We start from the raw sequence: 22,500 nt of genomic DNA on the forward strand, positions 1-22,500 counted from the left end.
TAGTAATTCTCTCCTAAGAACCTCTAAAGATAGTAATTCTCTCCTATAACATCTAAAGATAGTAATTGTCTCCTATGAACCTCTAAAGATAGTAATTGTCTCCTATGAAACTCTAAAGATAGAAATTCTCTCCTATGAACCTCTAAAGATAGTAACTTTCTCCTATGAACCTCTAAAGATAGTAATTCTCTCCTATGAGCCTCTAAAAATAGTAATTCTCTCCTATGAACCTCTAAAGATATCAAGTCTCTCCTATGAACCTCTAAAGATAGTAATTCCCTCCTATGAACCTCTAAAGATAGTAACTCTCTCCTGTGAACCTCTAAATATAGTAACTCTCTCCTGTGAACCTCTAAAGATAGTAACTCTCTCCTGTGAACCTCTAAAGATAGTAATTCTCTCCAATGAACCTCTAAAGATAGTAATTCTTTCCAATGAACCTCTAAAGATAGTAAATCTCTCCTGTGAACCTCTAAAGATAGTAATTCTCTCCTATAACATCTAAAGATAGTAACTCTTTCCTATGAAACTCTAAAGATAGTAATTCTCTCCCATGAACCTCTAAAAATAGTAACTCTCTCCTGTGAACCTCTAAAGATAGTAAATATTTTTCCGAGTAGTAGAGTTGCGAGATATTTCCTCGAATAGTTCTTCGCAGGAGATGGTTCCGTCAGTACACCCTAAGCACGGAACTGTAGGCATTACATAGGGATCTTTGCACCATCCCCTCTCACATTTCAATTTAACCTCCCTTTCTACTTCCTTTCGAACACATTTCTGCCCAACCTCTGAACTTTTCCTTCATGATACAACTGTAAGATTTTAACCCTGTATAAAGCTGGAGACTGAATGCCCCTCTAGGTCATAGGGCTTAAATTCATAGATCCAGTGTTTGAAATTACTGTTTCAAACTTTTCATGACATCTGCAATTTCAGGGTGACGTTTTCTTAGCCTCTTCAGGAAAGCGCTGGCAGTCTTATCCGCATCTCTTCGATTCAAAGTTTCTAAAATCTTTTGTTGTCCTGAAAATAAAAACTCCATAATTGATGATATCGATTTCATAAAGATTTCTAAATATAAACAGTTCACACATACAGCTAATTTTTTTGCTGAACAGGCTCACATGAGCATCTCTTCATGATTTATATATGACTGATCTATTTTAACGTCGTTACCCTTCTTAAGATATTTTATATTCATTATTCATTACTTCTCGTGTAGTTTATTATTTCCTTATTCACTTTCCTAACTGAGTTAATTTCTCCTGTTGGAGCTCTTGGCCTTACAGCATCCAGCTATTCCAACAAATATTAATAATGAGAAATCATGACACGTTGTATTCCAGGGTGTATTTTTGCATGAATATTTTTTTCTAAACAATTATGTTCTTTATCACTAAATCTCACAATCTTGGTTTAAAACGTATTCATTCCCTAAAGAAGGTATCAATTTTTATTGTAGCAAAGCAAGCTTTATTTTTGACATTATTCAATTCCTGACCTTATCTTTAGATTGTTGTATTATTTAAAGTGTAGAGGGAACACTCACGTAAACTATTTTATCTGTTTACATATTTCCTCTTCTTAACTAGACTGCCCTTTGGCTTATAGCATCCTGCTTTTCTAACTTGGGTTGTAGCTTAGGTAGTGATAATAAAATATATAATAATAAAAACAATGAGAAATCATAGTTACCTTCGTTGACGGTGGGGAGGAACATTTTCAAGTACCTGTTGCGGGCATAGCATTGCCCCTGGGGAATGCTGGAGAACGGGATGACAGATTCCCCAAGACGAGTATCTGATCGGGTGAGGTTGCGATCCTTTAGAGTCAGAATCAGGGTTCCTTCATGTTCACTGTCACAGTTTTGGTCCAAGTTGCTGAAATGAAAAATAAAATTCTTTTTAGTTTTTCTTGGGAATTCCTATTGTATTTAAAGCGTTCTTATATTCAAAAACCTCTCAGAGAACAATCTCACAAATCCATAATGATTTCATAACTATGAAAGCTGTTTTGTTAACCAACGCTATGTTGATCGAAGAAAATATTCAAAGCTAATTACCGTGCATGGGTGCATATCATTCTCATATATCATAATTATAGAACCATTCATAAAACAAACAACAAATGCAACTTACAATTCAAATAACTTATCAAATGTTGCAGGATCCTCTTTTACCACTGGAGTCTTCTCGCTCGAACACTGATATTCGGAGGTAACGACCTCGACTTTAACGTAATATTCGAGAGGAGCTTTATGTGCTTCTTCTGGGGGAACTACAATGTCCTTGGCCATTATGACATCAACACTGAGTCTATTATCCTCTTCAAACCAAGTCTGAAAGGAAAAAGTACATTGTCTTATACTGTACAGTAGTATGAAAATAAAAAGTACATTGTCTTATTGCATAATGCATACGAGATTTAGTTCTGTAGGCCTGACGATCGTTACTATTAGGATTTGGGAGACAATGAGGACAAATTGGGTTGCCTGACATGTGCCCATGGATATTCCATAGTAACATTTTGGAAAGCGGTACCCTGTCTATTAAGAAAAATTATACTTATGTAAGGCTTAACTAGTAGTAGTGAAAACGAGGTTACTATTCTTTTTCATATCTTCTATGGAGTTTCTTGGGGTGTCTCTGAAGTTTTAGTATTATTCTTTATAGATATATCATCATCATCACCATTATCATAATATTTTTCTACGCCTATTGGAACAAAATGGGACTCTGTTAGATTTCACCAGTAGTCTCTATCTAGAGCTTTTAAATCAATACTTCTCCATTTATCATTCCCTACTTCACTCTTCATAGTCCTCAGCAATTTAGGCCTGAGTCATCCAACACTTCTAGACATATAGTAGGGATAAATCTCCCTTTTTATAGTTTAGTAGCGTCTTTTACTCCTTTCAACTATACAAATACCAGAATTTAAACCCATTCTCAGTTTCAAGAGCTCCCTGATTCTGACAATCAAATGATTAATTCCACTTTATTCTTACCCTTATAACAAGAGAAGCTGTTGACAAATCTGTTCCATCAGTTTGCTCTTCGAACTGTTTTTTGTAGTACAAGCTTATTAAGGATGACGAGCTCTTTTCCATGAGTGACAGGTCTTCCACCAGCGCCTTGTAGTCTGAAAGGAAAAGTAACCTCCACATTACTGGTGAGCAGAGCTGTTGGTCGAAATATGAATTGTGGAAGTTAGAAATAGATATTTCAATTGGCACAGCATAATTGTATCTTTTAGAAATGTGAGCAGGATATTGCAAGCAATAGTTCTTTACTAACTTGCAAAAATAATTATGAAAAAATTAGCATACCAATATATCAATGATGATATATTAGTTATTACTAAACATAATAAGAGATAACACATGTCACTGATAAATGTACTCTAGATACTAAACTAAGTGGTACTATGTTAATCCTAGAGTATTTACAGTCTGTTCAAGTAACAGATTTTGTCCAGTCCTTAAGATTCTAAGAACACATTTTCAGACAGACATTCAGTCCACTTTTCCTACCTTCAGTCTCTGCCGACTCAGCATCTAATGCTTCATCTGATTCAGGCGTCAAGTCCACATAGATCTTTCGTAGTGTTTTTAACAGGTTTCCATAAAATTCTGGTTCCATCTATGCAAATGAAAGCCGTCATTAATTTTAAATTCTTTATCTTTTATCACACCTTCTCTTATCAACTCAACTGGTTTAAAAGCAGAATAAAAGGGTTAAAATCTCTTTTAATATATTACAATACTCTGTTAAAATTAAAAGGCTAAGAATTTGGCATAGCATTTACAAAAATTTTCAAAATTATGATAATTGTTTTTGAGATTCACTCTATGTAACTTAGTTCCTATAGCAATATACAACATAACTTGAGCAGCAAAATTTGATAATGCACTATTTCATAACCTACTATGAAAAGAATTTAATACACCTTAACTTGCCATTATTCTTTACATCTCAAATAAGTAGACTCATGCCAAAATGCTTTAGAGGTTAATATTTGGGTTCTTGTAAAAGTAGTTGAGATCTATCAACATAGATTGTTAACACCAGGGGTAAAAACTTCAAATATCAAAAATTCTACTTTAGTTGATAAATATGCAATTACTTTTTATGTAAAATCTAGAATCCTTTCTAAACATTCAATCATCACCCCTTGATGTTTATGCAATTGTATGTGATATATGATAATTAAAATAGGAGTATTTATGGCAAGGTAACCAAATTTGTAACAACTGCATATACGAGAAAGGCATAAATATCTAGTAAGAGTCGGTTATATTATTTCATTAAAAAAATAACCTTGAACAACACTTACAATATTTTCTTTGTCGACAATTCCCTTCACGATCCCTATAATCTTAATCCAAAGGTTTTCCAGGATAATTTTGGCGTTCGATACATCTAAGAATTTACGGAGGGCATCAATGGTTGGATACAGGACTTCTGTCAGGAAAGCCAAGCTCTCGCCCTCTTGACACAGTTTCATGAGGGTCTTCTCCAAAAATTCTTCTCTCTAAAAAGAAACATGAATGACAACATTTAATTCGAAGGACTATAACATAACATCAATAGGTTCTAATTCTTAAATTTGTGAGAGGAAGTAGACTGCGATGGTACGGACATGTAAAGAGACGAAAAGGAAGACCATCCGATAAGGAAGAGGTTGGTTATGGGACTATCAAGTGGGAAAAGGTTAGGTTGACCAAAATTGCGATAAATTGACTGTGTGAAGAGATATGAGGGAGTTGGGATTGACCGAGGAAGATGTACTGGACCGAAATAAATACACGTGGAAGAATGTGTTGAAGAGCCATTACAGCGATCGCAAATAGGGACAAGCTTGTAGAGAAAGAAGGTGATAAAAATAGGTGGTAGGACAATTGCGTACTGGACATTTGTGTCCCGGACAGTTGTGCCCCGGGCAATTGCATCCCGGGACAATTGCGTCCCTGGACATATGCGTCCCGGATATTTGCGTACAAGTATGTGTGTTTTACTGACGCCCTAAAGAAAGAAGAAGCTGTGGCGGAGAAAAAGAAAGTAGATTACACTGGTTTACAAAGAAATTGAGGCAAGCACAAAAATACCCGTTTTTACCTAATTTGGGGGTGCTGAATTCAAATTTGAAATCTGTTTTTACTCACCACCTCTAGTTTTTTTAGATTTGCATAGTGTGCATTTTGTGCATATACAGTACATAAAGGTGTATATGCATTCAGGGTTAATTCTAATATTGTGAGACTTATGGCTTATTTTTTAGTTGTTATGCACTAAATGTAAGTGATTGCATTACATCATATATATAATTATATATCAAGACAGATTTTGGCAGTTAGGGCAGCAGGTCCCAATCCACACTCAGTAGTGCTCTGGCAGTCATTGGAAGAGGTTGTTTCGCAGGTGGAGCAGGAGGTTGGTGTCTCTCAACTATCGTGTTACACATCTTTTGGGTAGCTAAATATTAGTATTACATTTTCCAATGCACATTTTATTGCCTTGCATATGATTTAGTTTTACTTTGTTATATTTTCAGATTCTCCAATGGCTTAAAGCATGTCAAAACATCGAAGATGCCTCAACATGGCCAATTCTTTCTGCTACGTGTGTGGGGACTTCACAACAGTTGCACAGCGTCGAACTATCACTTCCCTCCTCAGAACCGCCTACTTTCACTATTTTGACTGTAAAATTGGAGATCAGGACAAGTCTTGGGCTCCACACATCTGTTGTAGACCCTGCTACAATGGACTAACTGCATGGTTTAATGGCAAGAAAGCGGCTTTCAACTTTGCAGTCCCGATGGTTTGGAGAGAGCCAGGAAGCCACGCAGATGATTATTATTTTTGTTTAACTAATATTACTGGTTTCAGTGCATCTTCTAGGAAAAAGATCAAATATCCCAACCTTCCATCTGCTATGAGACCCGTTCCCCATTCAGATGATCTTCCTGTAACCACACCTCCAGTAAATAAGGATCTTCTTTCCTCATCAGATGAAGAAATGCCTTCAAGGGAGGATTCTGCCGAGTCAATATCTTTGGAAGATATTGAGTCTACATATTCAGGAACAAGTGGCAACGAGCCACACTGGATCACGCAAGAAGACCTGAATGATCTTGCTCATGATTTGTATCTGTCAAAACAGCAGTCAGAGCTCTTGGCTTCTCGGCTTAAACAGTGGAACCTAGTCCAGGAAGATGTAAGGATCACCAGTTTCAGGAATCGGAACAAAGACCTTGCTTCCTTTTTCGACATGGAAAACAAGTTGTGCTACTGCACAAACATACCTGGCTTGTTCACGTCCCTTGGTTTGCAACATAATCCTTCAGACTGGCGTCTTTTCATAGACTCTTCCAAGCGAAGTCTCAAGGCTGTGCTTCTGCACAACGGGAATAAATATCCCAGCATTCCCATTGCACACTTTGTCCATCTAAAGGAGTCCTATGACAATATGGAGCTTCTTTTAGAAGCTATTAAGTACAGCGAGTAGCAATGGAGTCAGTGTGGGGACCTCAAGGTCATTGGTCGTCTTATGGGTATACAAGCGGGCTTCACAAAGTACTGTTGTTTTCTTTGTCTCTGGGATAGTCAAGCTGTATCCCAGCATTACAAGCTGAAAGACTGGGGGTCTAGAAGCATTTATGTTACTGGTGAACACAGCGTCAAGGGGAATCCTCTGGTGAACATGAATAATGTGCTTCTTCCTCCTCTTCACATCAAGCTTGGTTTGATGAAGAATTTCGTGAAGGCGTTGGACACAAAAATGGTGCTGCCTTCCAACACTTGTCTACTGTGTTCCCAGGTGTTAGTGCTGCTAAGCTCAAAGAGGTCATCTTTGTCGGACCTCAGATCTGAGAAGTGCTGAAGGATACTGATTTTGAGGAGCTTCTTAACTTAAAGGAACTGAGAGCATGGGAAGCATTCAAGTCAGTCTGTAGTGGCTTCCTTGGTAACACACGTGTACCAGATTACCAAGCCTGTATTGAAAAGTTGCTAAAGTCTTACGAGGATATGGGGTGCCAAATGTCACTCAAAATTAATTTTCTCCATCCACACCTCAACTTCTTCCCGCCAAACCTTGGAGCAGTGAGTGATGAGCATGGAGAAAGATTCCACCAAGACATTACGAAGATGGAGAGCAACTATCAAGGCAAATGGAACCCCGGCATGAGGGGAGACTTCTGCTGGATGCTCTTGCGTGACATCCCGGAGGCAAAATACACCAGATCTTCTAATAAAATACACTTTTGACTGACTGTGGTACTATGAATTTTGTAATTGTGTCATCCAAGTATATTGATTCAATCAGTGTTCTTTATCTATCCTGTTTTATCGGTTATAAGCTGCTGCAACTCCTGAAATGTGCATATATATTCTCTGTTTATACTAAAATGAAACTATTTAAAAGCCATAAAACTAGAGGTGATAGAGCAAAACAAATTATTTATAAATTTGAATTCAGCCCACCCAAATTAGCAAAAATCACCTATCCCCATTCTTGCCTCAGACCATTCTTTTTTTTTTTTTTGTAAACCAGTGTTATCAAAGGAGAGTTCCCATTTTCTAGAGAAATACATTGGTCAGTATTCGCCTTTAGTCACTGATTGATCAGTACAATTCCGAAAACAAATTGTCTTTCTTACGAGGAGTTGCTCATAACATGCATACCTTTTAGGTATGAGCTTACAAGTAGCTATCCTAATTCATTATTAGAAAATATGACCTAATCTTTTAAGACTTTTAGAATATTTATATTGTATACATATGTATAAAAAATTTCAATATAAAGTTTTTCAAGATAATTAAACATACCAATGAAATATTGATGTCTATATATATGTCCTTTCGTGTCCAGTATGGCTAAAGGTATAATTATTGTTAAAGTATGAAGTAAGAATCTAAATTATTTAATGCCATTAAAACAAGCATATTCAAGGTGGATAAAGGTATAAATAAAATTACTCTGTAAAAGTATAGAGTAAAGGTAAAGATGAAAAGCTTTATAGAATCAGTAAAACACACATACAGGTACGCAAATTGTCCCGGACACAAATGTCCAGTATGCAAATGTCCTAGAACCATAAAAATAGTTGCTATTCTATGGAGCGTTAACGGGATTTCATTTATGAAATTTGGACCAAAAGGAACATGAACTGTTTCGGGAAGGCCACTCAGCACCAAGGTGCAACTGCTTGCTCTGAAAAAGTCAGAGTTAGAAAATGTTGGACAACAAGATAAAGGTATGGGCCTGGAAACGGAGGTACAGCACAGAGCTATAACGTGAATGCAACTTAAAGGTTTAAAGGCCACTTATGAATGGCAGAGACATGTGGCGGTGACAATAAATTTGATTTGAGACTGATATTATATACATATGATCAGCCTCCAACCCCCCTTTCCACCCAATCTAGGACCAGGCAGGCCCAGGCAAACACTAAAGAAACTATCGAGTTTGAGCGGATCTTGAACCTGAGCCAGGCAGAACGCTAGGCAGAGACGTTTCCACTAGGCTACCACAAAGAACCGAAAAAAATACAGAAACCTTTAGTAATGTCCTCAGTACACTGTGTGAAATGCACTGATGCCTACCCCCTCCTGCCATGGGGTTCCGGTACCGGTGGATGAAAATAAAATTTTTTTTTAAAACAAATGATAAAATTTGATCTTCAGTGAGAGAAATGATAATACAGATGAGAGTTACAAGGAATGTCATACCAAGTGAATTGATAACCAGTGTCTCTGGGTTAAGCCATTGAACAAAGAATGGTCACAGTGCAAAAGTGGAGGTAATCCATGACTTAGTAACCAGAAATGGAAGTTTCATTCATATTGGCTGTACATCTTTCATGGGTAGGAGAAATAACTAATCGTGTGACGTCATGGAAATTGATAATGCATTATTTTTCAATGCAAAGAATATTACTAAAATGTAACACCAATAAAAAGAAAAATAACATAAAGTAGGTGTGCTACAGAAATCTAACAAAACCTTTGTCATCAAGATGAATTAAAAGTACAGGCCATGATGGAAAGAAGTAAGTATGTCCTTTTGGAAAAACAAGTAAATAAAAAAGGAGGTAAATAAAAGTAACTACAGAGTAAACTTTCGAAAGCATGTTAAAGCTTAAAGTGCAGAGAAATAAAATATATTTAATTGTGGATAAACATAGGAAAATTATATGAAAGAGATAAATCCTACTCTGTATATTGGTAGACACTATCAAAAACTGTGTGCGGAGGAGAAACCGAAAAAAAAAGCCATGAGAGAAAACACATCAATTCGTGTCATGTTGAGTAATATGTTACATATGTAAATGTGAATATGTAATGATAGACTGATATAACTTTATTTATGTCAAAATAAAAAAGAATTGGTAAAACAATTGGGATAATGAATACCAGCATGATAAAATACATGAGTAGGCGTATCAATTACGAAGATAATGAATGGCAAAATATATTTTTGGGGTTAGGTTGTTGTCTGGTCCCCAAGGACTATCCTATTAGAGCTGGAATAGGGAATCCTAGATATTTTAACAGGAAGGTCCTTGGGGACCACACAGTACCTCGTAAAAAATTGGTCTTCCCTTCGTCACAAAACTGTTTTGTGAAGAAGAGTAACCGAAAGTGTTCCAATTTAAAAGAGCATTGTTAACACATACAAACAGCTCAACGAATCTTATACATTTCGATGTAAGAAATAGATTGGACAATATAGAATATCATAATCTATATGTACGAAACAACAAAAGATGTGGTATTGCATTAGCAAGGTGAGTAAGCCTACTCACCGCGTTCACAAACTTCCAAGTGAAATTTTGCATTATGTTCTGGATATTGAGCGTCGACATGTTCACCATAACTTCAATCTCCTTTTTGTATTTCTCTTTTGTTTGGGAATGCAGGAACCTGAAGCCTAGGATGTTATGGTAGTCCTTCATGTCATTCATTATGGTGACCATGTTGGTGATGACGACACAGATCTGTTAAAGTATTTGGAGAAAGAAACAGGAGGAAACATAATGAGGGCAACAATAATGATGGTACTTATAAAAACAGAAATGTATATAGCATAGGAATTTATGCGTAGAACTATATTTCACAAAATGGGATATATAGATATAGATAGGTAGATACATAGATAGATAGATAGATAGATCGATATACTGCATATATACATATAAACATATATATATATATATATGTATATATATATATATATATATATATATATATATATATATATATATATATATATACAGTATATATATGTATATATGTAAACATGAATAGATTATATATATATATATATATATATATATATATATATATATATATATATATATAACGGATTTTGAGCGAAGCGAAAAATCTATTTTTGGGTGAGATAGCCATGGCGTCCTGATGGAAGGTTCCTGTTTGGTAGCTTCCTTGGGTATAAGACTACTAAGATATTCCCAGAGAATTTAACCACAGGTTATCACAGAATTCTAACTTCTGGAGCGAGTATCTCAAAGGTTTCCCTTTAAGACATCGTAATACAACAGGGGACACGCATGTCTGAACGTGCCACATAGCTATCTCCACCCCGAACAGAGTTAATGCTTCGGTGTGTAAGGGCTGAGAATAGCTGGGAGCCGTTCCACAGCTAATCTCACTCGTGGCTACTACTGATACTCGAGACGTAAACAAACGGACGCCATTGCTCTAATGACGTCACGCCCGTCTTTATCCTGACGCCAGTTGCTGCCCATCACCATGATACAATTGTGTAGGGTGGGAACAAAACTGGACGAAGTAGTAGGGAGGGTCCATCAGGACGCCATGGCTATCTCACCCAAAAATAGATTTTTCGCTTCGCTCAAAATCCGTTTTTTGGGCTCAAGCCATGGCGTCCTGATGGAAGAGTACCAGAGAATCAATGTATCGTGGTAGATTTTCCCCCAGTGTTAAGTGCCTAGGCATTGACAAAACAGCAAAGTAATCTTAGGTAAAGAACCATAGGAACGAAGTATCCTGCCCCCCATTGGTAGGAAGTTCCCATGGGCTATGCCGACGTCAAAGTGGTATTGAAGGGCTATTCATCCTGACAGAAGAACTTTTAAGAACTTAGAGATGAAGCAGAATGTTTGATATTTGTATAGGAACATTCTGAATTAGGCCAGTGGTGGTTGGGCACTGTGTATAGAGTTCATCTCTTGGTTATCAGAAGTAAGTATTCGTGTAGGAACCTTACTGAGACAGGGTGAATATAATTTAGGATTAGACATCTTAAATTCTTCATGACCATAAGAGAGGAGGAATAAATAAAACTATGACAGTATGTATTTCATAGTAGGTAGGAGCTGAAAGAGACGCATAAGTAATAAAATAGAAATTTTATTTCACAATGCAGAAATTAAATAATTTACAGCAAAAGTAAAGTTCATTTACAGTAATAATAATGTACATAGAAATAAAGGCTTGCTCTTGAATCTGAAAAGGAATTTCAGGATTAGTAGGTACTCGTTCTCGAGGAACGCAAGTCTTTAAACAACACATCATGCTCAAGGCATGCGGCACTTGTGTGACACTATGACATTTCACCTGGGATAAGAACAGTTATAAAAGCACTAAGTGTTTTTAGACATCACTATGAATCGCTCGAGGGTCAACATAGGCACCCGAAGAGTTAGAGTCCCAAGTAACTCACTGTTCTACGCAGAGTTAGGTGCAGGTTTCATAACACTACCTGCGGCTACCACAAAATGTTTGACTTCGTGCACTTGTTTCGCATAATGTTTAAAGAAAACACGCGAGGACTTCCAGCCCGTAAAGTTTTTAAGGCTTTCAAAGTCCATGCTCTGAAAGAAGTTCAGAGAAGATGCCACTTTTCTAGGATCATGACCAGCGGGTGTACTGTTCGGATCCGCTCTGCGAATGAAGTAGGTGATTTTCGCTCTTAATTGTTTCAGTGACAGGTCGCTGCCCGATGTTTCTCCTTTGAAGAGTTGGCCTCCACCAAAGTTCGAAGTTCTGCGAAGATAGACCTTGAGACTCTCTACTGGACATAGAGAGACATCCTCCTTCAGGGGGCATATTCTCCAAGGGCCCCATCTTTTGGTGGGTAATTCGTTTTTAGCGAGAAACGTCGGATCAGGGGAGAGGGTCACTTCTCCTGAATCGGCAAACAGGATGTGTCCCTCTTCTCTCGATAATGCCACTATTTCGCTGACTCGAGCTCCCGAAGCGAGAGCAAATAAAAATATAACTTTCTGAGTCAGATCCTTGAGGGGGCATGAATCGTTGTCCAAGTTGGAGGCGAAATGGAGTACCTTGTCTAGTGACCAGGAGATCGGTTTCGGAGGGGGTGCTGGGCGTAGGCGAGCACATGCTTTTGGTAATTTGTTAAAGATGTCGTTGGACAGATCAATTTGGAAAGCATATAGAATTGGTCTAGTCAAGGCCGATTTGCAGGTTGAAATCGTATTGGCTGCTAATCCTTGTCCATGAAGGTGAATGAAGAAGGACATACAGAAATCAATGGTGATTTCTTTAGGATTTTTTGCCTTGACAAAGGAGACCCATTTCCTCCAGGATGATTCATATTGCCGTCTCGTGGATTCGGTCTTGTATTCCTCTAGGAAGTCTAGACTTTTCTTCGAGATCCCAAACCTCTTCTTTGCGGCAAGGGAGAGAAAATCATGAGATGAAGGTCCTTGATTTTCGATGATGAAGCGAAGACAGTCGACTTCTGTACTTGTTGAGAGAGAACTGGGCCCGGGAGAGGGATCAGCTTGGGCTGCAGCTCCAGGACCAGGGGGTACCAGTTGCTCCGGGGCCACTTGGGAGCCACTAGGGCCGCTGTCCCTTTGAAGGTTCTCAGTTTGGAGAGGACTTTCAACAGAAGGTTGGTGGGAGGGAACAGGTATATCTTGGACCATCTGTTCCAGTCCAGTGACATGGCATCCACCGCTTCTGCTTTGGGGTCCTCGTACGGGGCTACGTACAGAGGAAGTTGATTGTTGTCGCTCGTTGCAAAGAGATCTATCTGAAGTTCTGGGACTTGGTGAGAGATGAAGGAGAACGATCTTGCGTCTAGAGACCATTCCGACTCTATCGGGTTTGTCCGAGATAGAGCATCCGCTGTCACATTGCGGAATCCTTGTAGGTGAACTGCAGACAGGTGCCACTTCTTCTTCTCCGCCAGACGGAAGATTGGGAGAAGCACCTGATTTATCTGGGGCGATCTTGAGCCTTGGCGATTGAGACAACGAACTACCACCGAGTTGTCTAGGGTTAGACGGATGTGGATCGAGGGCGGCGGGGATAACTTCTTCAGAGTTAGAAGGACCGCCATGGCCTCCAAGATGTTTATGTGGAACGTCTTGAATAGTGGAGACCAGGTCCCTTGAGCCTGTTTCAGGTGGGAGTGACCTCCCCAGCCTTCCAGTGAGGCATCCGTGTGGATGTTGAGTGATGGAGGAGGGTGTTGGAGAGGAATGGACCTTTTCAGGGCCTTTGCTTCCGACCACGGCTTTAGGAGGCGTCGAAATCTGTTTGGAAGCCGTCTCTTGAGGTCTCTTCGAGCGATGGATGCCGAGCGTCTCCAGACTCCCGCGGCATCCTTTAGCTGTGCACGAAGCACTGGGTTTGTCACTGAGGCGAATTGTAGAGAGCCTAGAACTCGTTCCTGCTATCGTCTTGAAATGCGTTTGGATTTCAGTAGTCGCTTGACAGACCCTGCTATTTCCTTCCTTTTCTTCTGGGGGATGGAAAGGCGGTGTGACTGAAGATTCCAGTGGATTCCCAACCACTGAAACTTCTGAGCTGGAGAGAGGCGAGATTTCTTCTCGTTGATCTTGAATCCCAGGTGTTCTAGGTACTGGGTAACTTCGTTGCAAGACTTTGCACACTCTTCGGGCGATGGAGCCCATACTAGCCAGTCGTCGAGGTAGGCCATCACCTGGACGTTTCTTAGGCGGAGCTGTTGTACTATGGCATCCGCCAGTTTTGTGAAGATCCGAGGGGCCACATTGAGGCCGAATGGCATGGCCCGGAAGGCGTAGCTTTTCCTTTGGAGTCGAAATCCTAGGTAGGAGGAAGCGTGATGGTTCATTGGAATGTGCCAATAGGCATCCGCCAGGTCTATAGAGACCGTGTAGGAACCTTGAGGCAGAAGGGTCCTTATTTGTTGAAGCGTCAGCATCTTGAATTTGTTGTTCTCTATGAACTTGTTGAGGGGGGATAAGTCCAGAATGACTCTGAGTTTGTCTGAGTCCTTCTTGGGAACGCAAAACAGTCTCCCTTGGAACCTGGTGGACTTTACCTTCCTTATCACCTTCTTGTCCAAGAGGTCTAGAACATATTCTTCCAGAAGGGGGGTCGATTGCTGGAAGAACCGCTGGAAGATTGGGGGTGGTTGCGTCCAACTCCAGCCTAGACCGTTCTTGATGATGCTGTGTGCCCAGGGATCGAAGGTCCAACGATCCTGGAATTGGCGGAGTCTTCCTCCCACCGGAAGCACTTCATTGCTTCTGGTGTCCCGAGGACTTGTTGCCTCGGCCGCTAGCTCCCTTTCCTCCTCTACCTCTGGAGGGACGACGAGATGCGTCTCTGCTTGCACCCCTGAACGAGCCTCTACCTTTGGCATGAAAGGTAGTGGATGGTTGCTCAAAGGCAGGGGTGAAGACCGGTGACTGTGACAACACCGGTTGGGGGACCAATTGAAAGGTCTGTTGTGGTTGGGCAACCACTTGGGAGGTAGCGGGTCCCGGAAACTGACGTCGTTGCTGACGTTGCTGGGGTTTTGGTTTTTGAGGTTTTCTCTTAGGCTGAGGTCCTTCGTCCTGAGAGGGTTTCCTTTTTCTGGACATGCCCCACTTGTGGAGAAGGTTCCTATTCTCCGTGGCGGCTCTGTCAGTTATTTCCTTGACCAGGTCAGAAGGAAACAGGTGCTTTCCCCAGATGTTGGAGGAAATCAGCCTCCGGGGTTCGTGTTTCACGGTGGCACCGGTAAACACGAATTCACGACAGGCTCTACGAGCCTTTATGAAGTGGTACAAGTCCTTCATTACTGTCAGTAAGTGGGATTTGGCTAGTACCATGTAGTGATCTGGTACTCTTGTGTCACAGGCCATCACATCCAGTTGGACTTGATGAGAAAGAGATGCCGCAAGCCTCTCCTTCGTGTCTTGTTCCCGGCGAAGGAGATGATCGTTGAGCTTAGGGAGGTCTTCATTAAACTGACGTCCGGCGACGTCAGGATCGAGCCTTCCCACGACGAAAGTATGCTGAACATCTTTCCAGTGTCGAGCGTCAGGGGGGGTCACGATGGAGAAGGGTCTGCACTCCTCCAGTGCAGGGCAGGGTTTCCCTTCTTCCGCCGCTTTAAGGCATGCAGCTAAGGCCTTTTCCAAGAAAGGAAGAACCGCATTGTCAGGTGCAACGTACGTAGGATGCTTCTTGCTCAAAGCCGGAAGCTTAGAGCAGGTAAAGCCCCTACTCTTAAATGCGGAGGCTAGCATAGCCTGGGCCTTTGCGAGATCGAACACTATCTCTTCTTTAGGTTCGGTCTCTTCCTTCGAGGCAGGTTCGGAACGAAGCCGGACGTAACAGTCCGGGTAGGCCTCGAAGCTTGGGAAGAACTCCACATCTTCCAACGGGACCGTGCCGATCTTGTCACTAACAAAGATTCTGCCGGTCGCAATAACCATATGCTCTGCATACCTCCACGGGTTGGCATGAGAGCAAGCTGGGAGATCCTTGACCGAAATCTTCTTCGGTTCTCTGGATCCAATCATCGACCTGATGGACTCCTGGTTCTCCTTCAGCCTGTCGTCCATGACGGCTCTAATCAGCTGGATCAGTTCTTGGGTAGAAGAGGAAGGATCCGGAGTTGAGGAGGTAGACGGAACAGACATTTCCGTCGGTGTAGGAGTAGGAGGAGGGATGGACGAGGGAGCAGCTCCAAGCTCCGACTCGGTGTACTCCACCTTGTCTTCGTCCTCTTCGGCTCCTTGAGCCATAAGCGTCTTCTCCGTGTCTTCCGAGACGTCTGAGATCTGTTCATCATCCTCGGAATCTAAACGACACTCGTGCATGGACTGAGCCATGACCACATCAGGTTCCACCGTAATTTGGACAGTGGGGATCGTATCTTTTGGTACCACTGAGTCAGAGGAGGCCTTAGGGAACAACAGGGACCTCAGTTCTTCGGTGGCCAGGTACGGTCCAGTAGCATTTTTCTGAAAGCCACGCACCCACTTGCGCAGCTTTTCACGAGAAATGTCTCTAACCTCCGCTGAGGGAGGGTTATGGAAGGCCTCAACTAGGTGGGCCTGGCAGACCGTACAATCCAGTGGATTCCAAAACTTCAAGTCCCCTTTCTTGTCTGCACAAGGGGCGTGAGTCCTGCAAGCCGTATGCCCGTAAAACTGCGGGCGTTTCACAGCGCAGAAGGCGAAGTCACACTTCATCTGCTCCTCCTGTGGAAGAAAGAGAAAATGAGTATGGGGGAGTCATAAGAATGGCTCTTAAACTAAGTTAATATTAATCATTAATTTTAACTTAAAGAAGGTGTGATGCATAGAGAATGAAAACAGTAAAGGAGAACATGCTCCATGCATCCAGCCCGGCTGGTTACCACAAGCTTGGTCCCTGGATAATCCAAATGACCGAGATCATTGGATATAGTTTCCTAGAATTCCTAGTATTTTTGGAACTCCATGGAAAACCAAGGACAAGATTGGGATCGAATTCATTCGGTTCCCAGTTAAGAGCCAGAAGGCCTCATTAAAGGGTAACTGCTTCCGGCAACCAGCCGCGCTAAGATGCACATAGCCTGCTGGAAATAGAAGAATGCAAAGAGACAGCATGATCACTAATAGAGCAGTACTAGGTACTGATCTTAATAGCGGAAGCAGCTTATCTGTTTGCGATATAGGGCTATCCTAGTCTTATGATAGCTACAGTAAGGGGGTGCAAGTATTCTTGACGCCTCCGGGGCATCCGGCAAGCCGCCGGCATGCCGGAGCTCGCTCCAGCATAGATTCTGGCATTAGAACAGACGATTTTCAAAAGTCAGTAAAATACCAGGATGGCGGCCGCCGGCACAACGGCGGCATGCCGGCAGGAAGCGGCGGCTCCGGCAGTCGGAGGATGCCAGGTTGGTGACTGGGATAAGGATGGTAAAGGCAGTATCGGGTTGCCGGCAGTATATGCCGGCACTCCGGTGATCGACCGGCAAGCGGACGATTAGATAGGAGTAGGAGAGCCGCCGGTGGTAGCCGGCGGCAGCCGGCAGTCCCTCGGTACACGGGGGGCTGGCGGCAAGGGTAGGGAAGTCACCAAGTAGGAGGCAGGTATTGCCGACAGTAGAGGCGGCAAGAGACCGGCACCCAGATAGAAAGAGAGACAGGGGGAGGGGGGAAGGGATGCAGGAAGTACCGTCAGGGTTCCAGACATCCCTCCCCCTCCCTGAGGGGGTGTACCCATGATAGAGGCAGGCTCTAACATCCATGAGCAGGGGTCACTAGGGACCGGGAGCTAGGTAGCCCAAGGGAGGGCTAGGGAACACCCAAGAGGGGGGGGGGAGACTCCCATATGCAGAACTATACTAGTAACTAACCTTATAGGACACTATGAGGGTATATGTACCAGAGTGGACTGCACAAGGAAGCTCGGGTAGCCCTACTCTTCCACCCTAAGGAGGAGTTGTAGGACAGGGGACAGATGAGTATAAACTAACCTAAGCATAGGCTAGGCTATACAAGAGATAGGTGGGGAGGGAGAAGAGAGAAGTCTTCCCAGGAAGGGTTTCTGTACCAGAGCGGCCACTAAGGGAAGGGAGGACACTCCCTAACCTAAGATCAGGCTGATCGGCTAAAACGGTGCAAGAGTACCGTTTCAGCATGGAACAGAGAAACCTTCCTAACCCGACCTAGAACAGGGCTAAAAGTCCTGAACTAGGCAAGGAAGAAGACATATCGCTATCGCAGGAAAGTCATAGACTATCCTAGCCATAGAGGTAGGCTAGCCTAACCTCACTCTCAGACGCAGCCCTAAAGGGGGTTCATTCCTTTAGGGAGGACAGAGAGGCGATATATACTCTATTAGACAATTAATCCCTTAACTCAGAAAAGGGATCAAGGCTAAATAGAGGGAATGCCAAGGCAGGGGATGAAGGAAGCATATAGGGGTCCTAATATTAGGTTAGGCTAGAAAGAATCACTGACTAGCCTATCCCCTATATGGTCCCTGAAGGCGAAAACATTTGCATCACTGTCAAAAGTATTGTAAAATAATAATGCCACTATCTTCATAACTTAGTCTAGGATCACTAATAAATCATGCATGAACACTTGTATGTAGGCTCCTGGCCTGGGGGCTATAGTAGCCGACTGGTATGAGGTCAATCGATGACCGATAAAAAGCGTCTAAACACGATATAAAAGTTCCTAGCTATGAAGACTAAATAAACTAATGTATTCGATTAGTATATAATGCCGGAAGCGTTGTTGTGGCTAGCTAAATAAGACATGCAAAACAACAACGACGCCATAAAATGGCGGGTCCGGTAGAGGCACAGCTCTGCCACAAAACATCAATTATTTCGCAAAATAATATTTACTTTACGGCCAGAGCTTAATTAAACAATACTGGAACCTTGTACTCAACTTTCCAGAAGAAGGCGAGGCTGAAGGTAGCGACATAGCGAAGATGCAAAGCGATAAAGATAACACAAGGGAAAATCCGTCTAAGTAGGGCAGCTACTAAACAAAGGATGAAGACGGGCGTGACGTCATTAGAGCAATGGCGTCCGTTTGTTTACGTCTCGAGTATCAGTAGTAGCCACGAGTGAGATTAGCTGTGGAACGGCTCCCAGCTATTCTCAGCCCTTACACACCGAAGCATTAACTCTGTTCGGGGTGGAGATAGCTATGTGGCACGTTCAGACATGCGTGTCCCCTGTTGTATTACGATGTCTTAAAGGGAAACCTTTGAGATACTCGCTCCAGAAGTTAGAATTCTGTGATAACCTGTGGTTAAATTCTCTGGGAATATCTTAGTAGTCTTATACCCAAGGAAGCTACCAAACAGGAACCTTCCATCAGGACGCCATGGCTTGAGCCCAAAAATATATATATACATATATATATATGTATATGTATATATATATATATATATATATATATATATATATATATATATATATATATATATATATACGAGAGAGAGAGAGAGAGAGAGAGAGAGAGAGAGAGAGAGAGAGAGAGAGAGAGAGAGAGAGAGAGAGAGAGAACTATATACCTTGACATTGGCAATCTCCTTAGCTTCAGTGCCACTCTCCTGAAGTATGAAGTCGATCTTCTTCGAGAGCCCCTGGCAGTAGGAAATACTCAGCAGCAAAAGACTTCTCAAGATTTTCAACAGAAACACAGCACGATCTTCCTGATCAGGCCATACCATTTCGAACCACCAGATTTTAAACTGAATCAAATAATTAGAGAGCATAAACAGACACATATAAAGGTATATATATATATATATATATATATATATATATATATATATATATATATATATATATATATATATATATATATATATATATATAGTGTATGCCTGAGCATTTGCGTTGTGTACAGCATATATAATTTTCTTTTTCTGAAGCAATTCACGATTTAATTTATTTTTCGTTCAAGAGCCATCTTTAAACTGGCACTGTCATGAATAGAGTTACCCATGAAAGGGCAAGAAATTACTTCTTCAATGGTCAAATCAAGGGAAGTATATAGGCAAGAGCAACTTACCCTGTGCGGAATGGCCCTAACTTCCTTCAGGGACTCGCTGAAATGGACGCTGGGGCTCACGGGCTCTAGAATGTCCTTATGAATGGCCTGCTCTATGCACTTCCCTTCTCGGTCTTGTGTCAGAGACAGCTGGTTCTCTATTCCATCTTCGAAGAACGAACTGAACATCTGAATTCCAGTATCTTCAACTATTGCTGACGATAAGTGTGGACATCGTAGGCTACAGATATAATTAGGAAATATTAATGAGTCAGAATATGGACATGATACACTGATCTCATTGTAGTTTCTACAGTGGAATCAGAATTTACGACAAACATATGTGCTGTACACTGATTTTCTTGCAGTGCTATAACGAAAATAGTAAGGGTCAATCTGTGATATTGTACAAGAAATAAGAAATTATTTTGGCATAAGTTAGAAAAAAATACTATGATGAAGACACCAAAACTCAAACACTTCTATATGATCTCTCAAATTACCTAGATTCATTATTACCTATTCTTCGGATTAAGGGAGTTCAATGCTATTTACTTACAGCCAGATGCGAGCAATGTTTTTATAGATCTTCATTAAAGTAGAACCAATCAGGAAATCGAACATTATTCCATCCTCACCTGCAAAAGGCACAGAAAAAACTGAAATGGCTAAAGACAAAAAGCAGATAGGAACAAAGAATGTGATTTCATTTCTCCTAGACACTTTTATATTATTCAATTAATTAACGTTGTGCAAGGTAATATAAATGATCGACAAGTCGTATATATGTTTTATCAGAACTAAATGGTTAAATGAATATCTCAAGTCATAATCTTACCGATCTCCTCCTCTGACTTCGGTATAGACTGACAAACTTCTGTAATTATCGGCTCAACGGCTTCCAACATTTCTTTCACAATGACTGGATAAGAGGCCTTCAAGCAGCAAATGTCAAATTCTCTGCAACAGAAGCACAAATGATTACAGTATTAGAAGAGGGAATAAAATATAAGTAATATGAATAAAGTAAATAATCACTAAACTCAAATGGCCAAAAACTTTGGTATGGATGAAAAGAAATAATAAACAAATGATGGCATACAAGTTTCTCAAACAGGATTCACACTTAGAAAACGAGGAAAGAAAAACTAGCACACATTTTGTAATTCACTTAATGAAAAAAATCGTTCACAATGTATTTTTTTTTTTTTTATGAAACGAGAGCAAAAAGAAGGAAAACTGCTCTACAGATTGTAACCATAAGAAAACAATGTAAAAACTTATAAAAAGGCGAGCATAAAAAAGAAAAAAGCTGAAAAATAAGAATAATGGGAAAAAAGCAAAAAAAAAAAAAAAAGAAAAAATGAGAAAAGAAAAATGGCGAAAAGAGAAAATGTGAAAAGATAAAAGGGTGAAAAACAAAAAAGTGAAAAAAGGATGAAAAAGAAAAAAAAAAAGAACGGGCAAAAAAAAAATAAAAAAGAAACTTACTCAATAAAAATGTTGTCGTAAAATTCATTCAAGTTTTGCAATACATTAAAAACTTCCTCAGTAAGCACAAGCGTCGACTGCAGCTGCTCACTTTTGCTTTCCGAATGCTGAGTCAACTTATCCTGTATCTTGTTCCACCTGCAAAAAATGGATGGCCATTATAATGGAATGTGTCTGAAAGAAAATTGCTAGTTAAAGGCAACACTCCTGGACGTGTTTAGTTGGTAATTAAACGAATGACTTACTCGATTTTATGGTGGAGGGTTTTTTGAAAGAAACCTTTCCGTATGAAAAACTTCAATACGAATTTATCACATAAGATTACAAAAGGGGTTTGTCCCATTATTATGTTCCTCTTTACGTGATATATGAACTTTGTCTTCTTTAAGAAACTAAAGCAAGGATTCTAAGAAATGTTTGCACTAAATTTTCCTTAAAAAATTGAGAAAAACTAAATAATTATATCATAATTTGCAAATGGATTGGAAAAATCTAGTGTGTAACCAGAGCCAGGGAACTTACCACTGTTTGGAGAAGCCTTGCAGAGCCGCCTTGATCACACTCTTCAGGCTAAAGTTCTTATCTTCCGAGAGTAAGCCTCTGATCTTTGGATGAGTCTGTATGCTTTTCATTGTCCTATGAGAAGAATAAAAGCTATTTACAACGAAGTGTTGAAGGTATTTACATATAACAAAAGAAACCAAAGTTAATTTTCTGTTTTCGGTATTTCCCTGTCAATTTTGCTAAGGCAATTCCCATCCCCCAAAAATAACATGAATAAATGTACTAGACACAATTAGCTGACCCTGTTTTGCAAAATCAGTAAGGGAATACGTAGATGTATCATGGATACCAAAAACAACAGCAGTATATCTATTATGATAAGGAAAAATATCCCAGTTAAATATAGCCTTGAGAAAAAAAAAATCCTGGACATTAGCTTAAAGTGTAGAACAAAAAAAATATTTTGATAAATCATATATAAAATCTTATCTATAACCACAGAATGTATACAAGTTTTGCAAAAAAAAAAAAAAAAAAAAAAAAGAACTAAATTTGTACGGTAAACTTACTGTAACATGAAAGACAACTGCAATTTTGACTGGTGCGGGTGACCTGCAGGGAAGCAATCCTCCAGATATTTGAGACACGCGATGCATCTGTCAATAACATCAGAAACTGATTGACTTAATCGCTGCTGCTCTCCCTCCGAATACG

General features: G+C 40.6%; 1 protein-coding gene across 1 annotated transcript in view; it reads right to left on the bottom strand.

Annotated features, from left to right (window-relative positions):
* Positions 1–22,500, bottom strand: part of LOC137657482 (protein unc-13 homolog 4B-like) — a 48,795-nt gene that overhangs the window by 834 nt on the left and 25,461 nt on the right. The window contains exons 9-22 of the mRNA XM_068391822.1: positions 22,356–22,500; positions 21,805–21,918; positions 21,283–21,420; positions 20,630–20,751; positions 20,351–20,429; positions 19,813–20,032; positions 19,310–19,489; positions 9,811–10,002; positions 4,336–4,533; positions 3,533–3,641; positions 3,008–3,141; positions 2,139–2,338; positions 1,696–1,880; positions 1–1,023 (exon numbers count right to left, since the gene is read on the bottom strand). The exon at positions 1–1,023 is cut by the window's left edge and continues 834 nt beyond it; the exon at positions 22,356–22,500 is cut by the window's right edge and continues 208 nt beyond it. Coding sequence (XP_068247923.1) covers positions 899–1,023; positions 1,696–1,880; positions 2,139–2,338; positions 3,008–3,141; positions 3,533–3,641; positions 4,336–4,533; positions 9,811–10,002; positions 19,310–19,489; positions 19,813–20,032; positions 20,351–20,429; positions 20,630–20,751; positions 21,283–21,420; positions 21,805–21,918; positions 22,356–22,500 — 2,141 coding nt within the window. The 3' untranslated portion in view covers positions 1–898. The remainder of the gene's footprint in view (positions 1,024–1,695; positions 1,881–2,138; positions 2,339–3,007; positions 3,142–3,532; positions 3,642–4,335; positions 4,534–9,810; positions 10,003–19,309; positions 19,490–19,812; positions 20,033–20,350; positions 20,430–20,629; positions 20,752–21,282; positions 21,421–21,804; positions 21,919–22,355) is intronic.

This window comes from Palaemon carinicauda, chromosome 18 (assembly GCF_036898095.1).
Source record: "Palaemon carinicauda isolate YSFRI2023 chromosome 18, ASM3689809v2, whole genome shotgun sequence".
Lineage (NCBI taxonomy): Eukaryota > Metazoa > Arthropoda > Malacostraca > Decapoda > Palaemonidae > Palaemon > Palaemon carinicauda.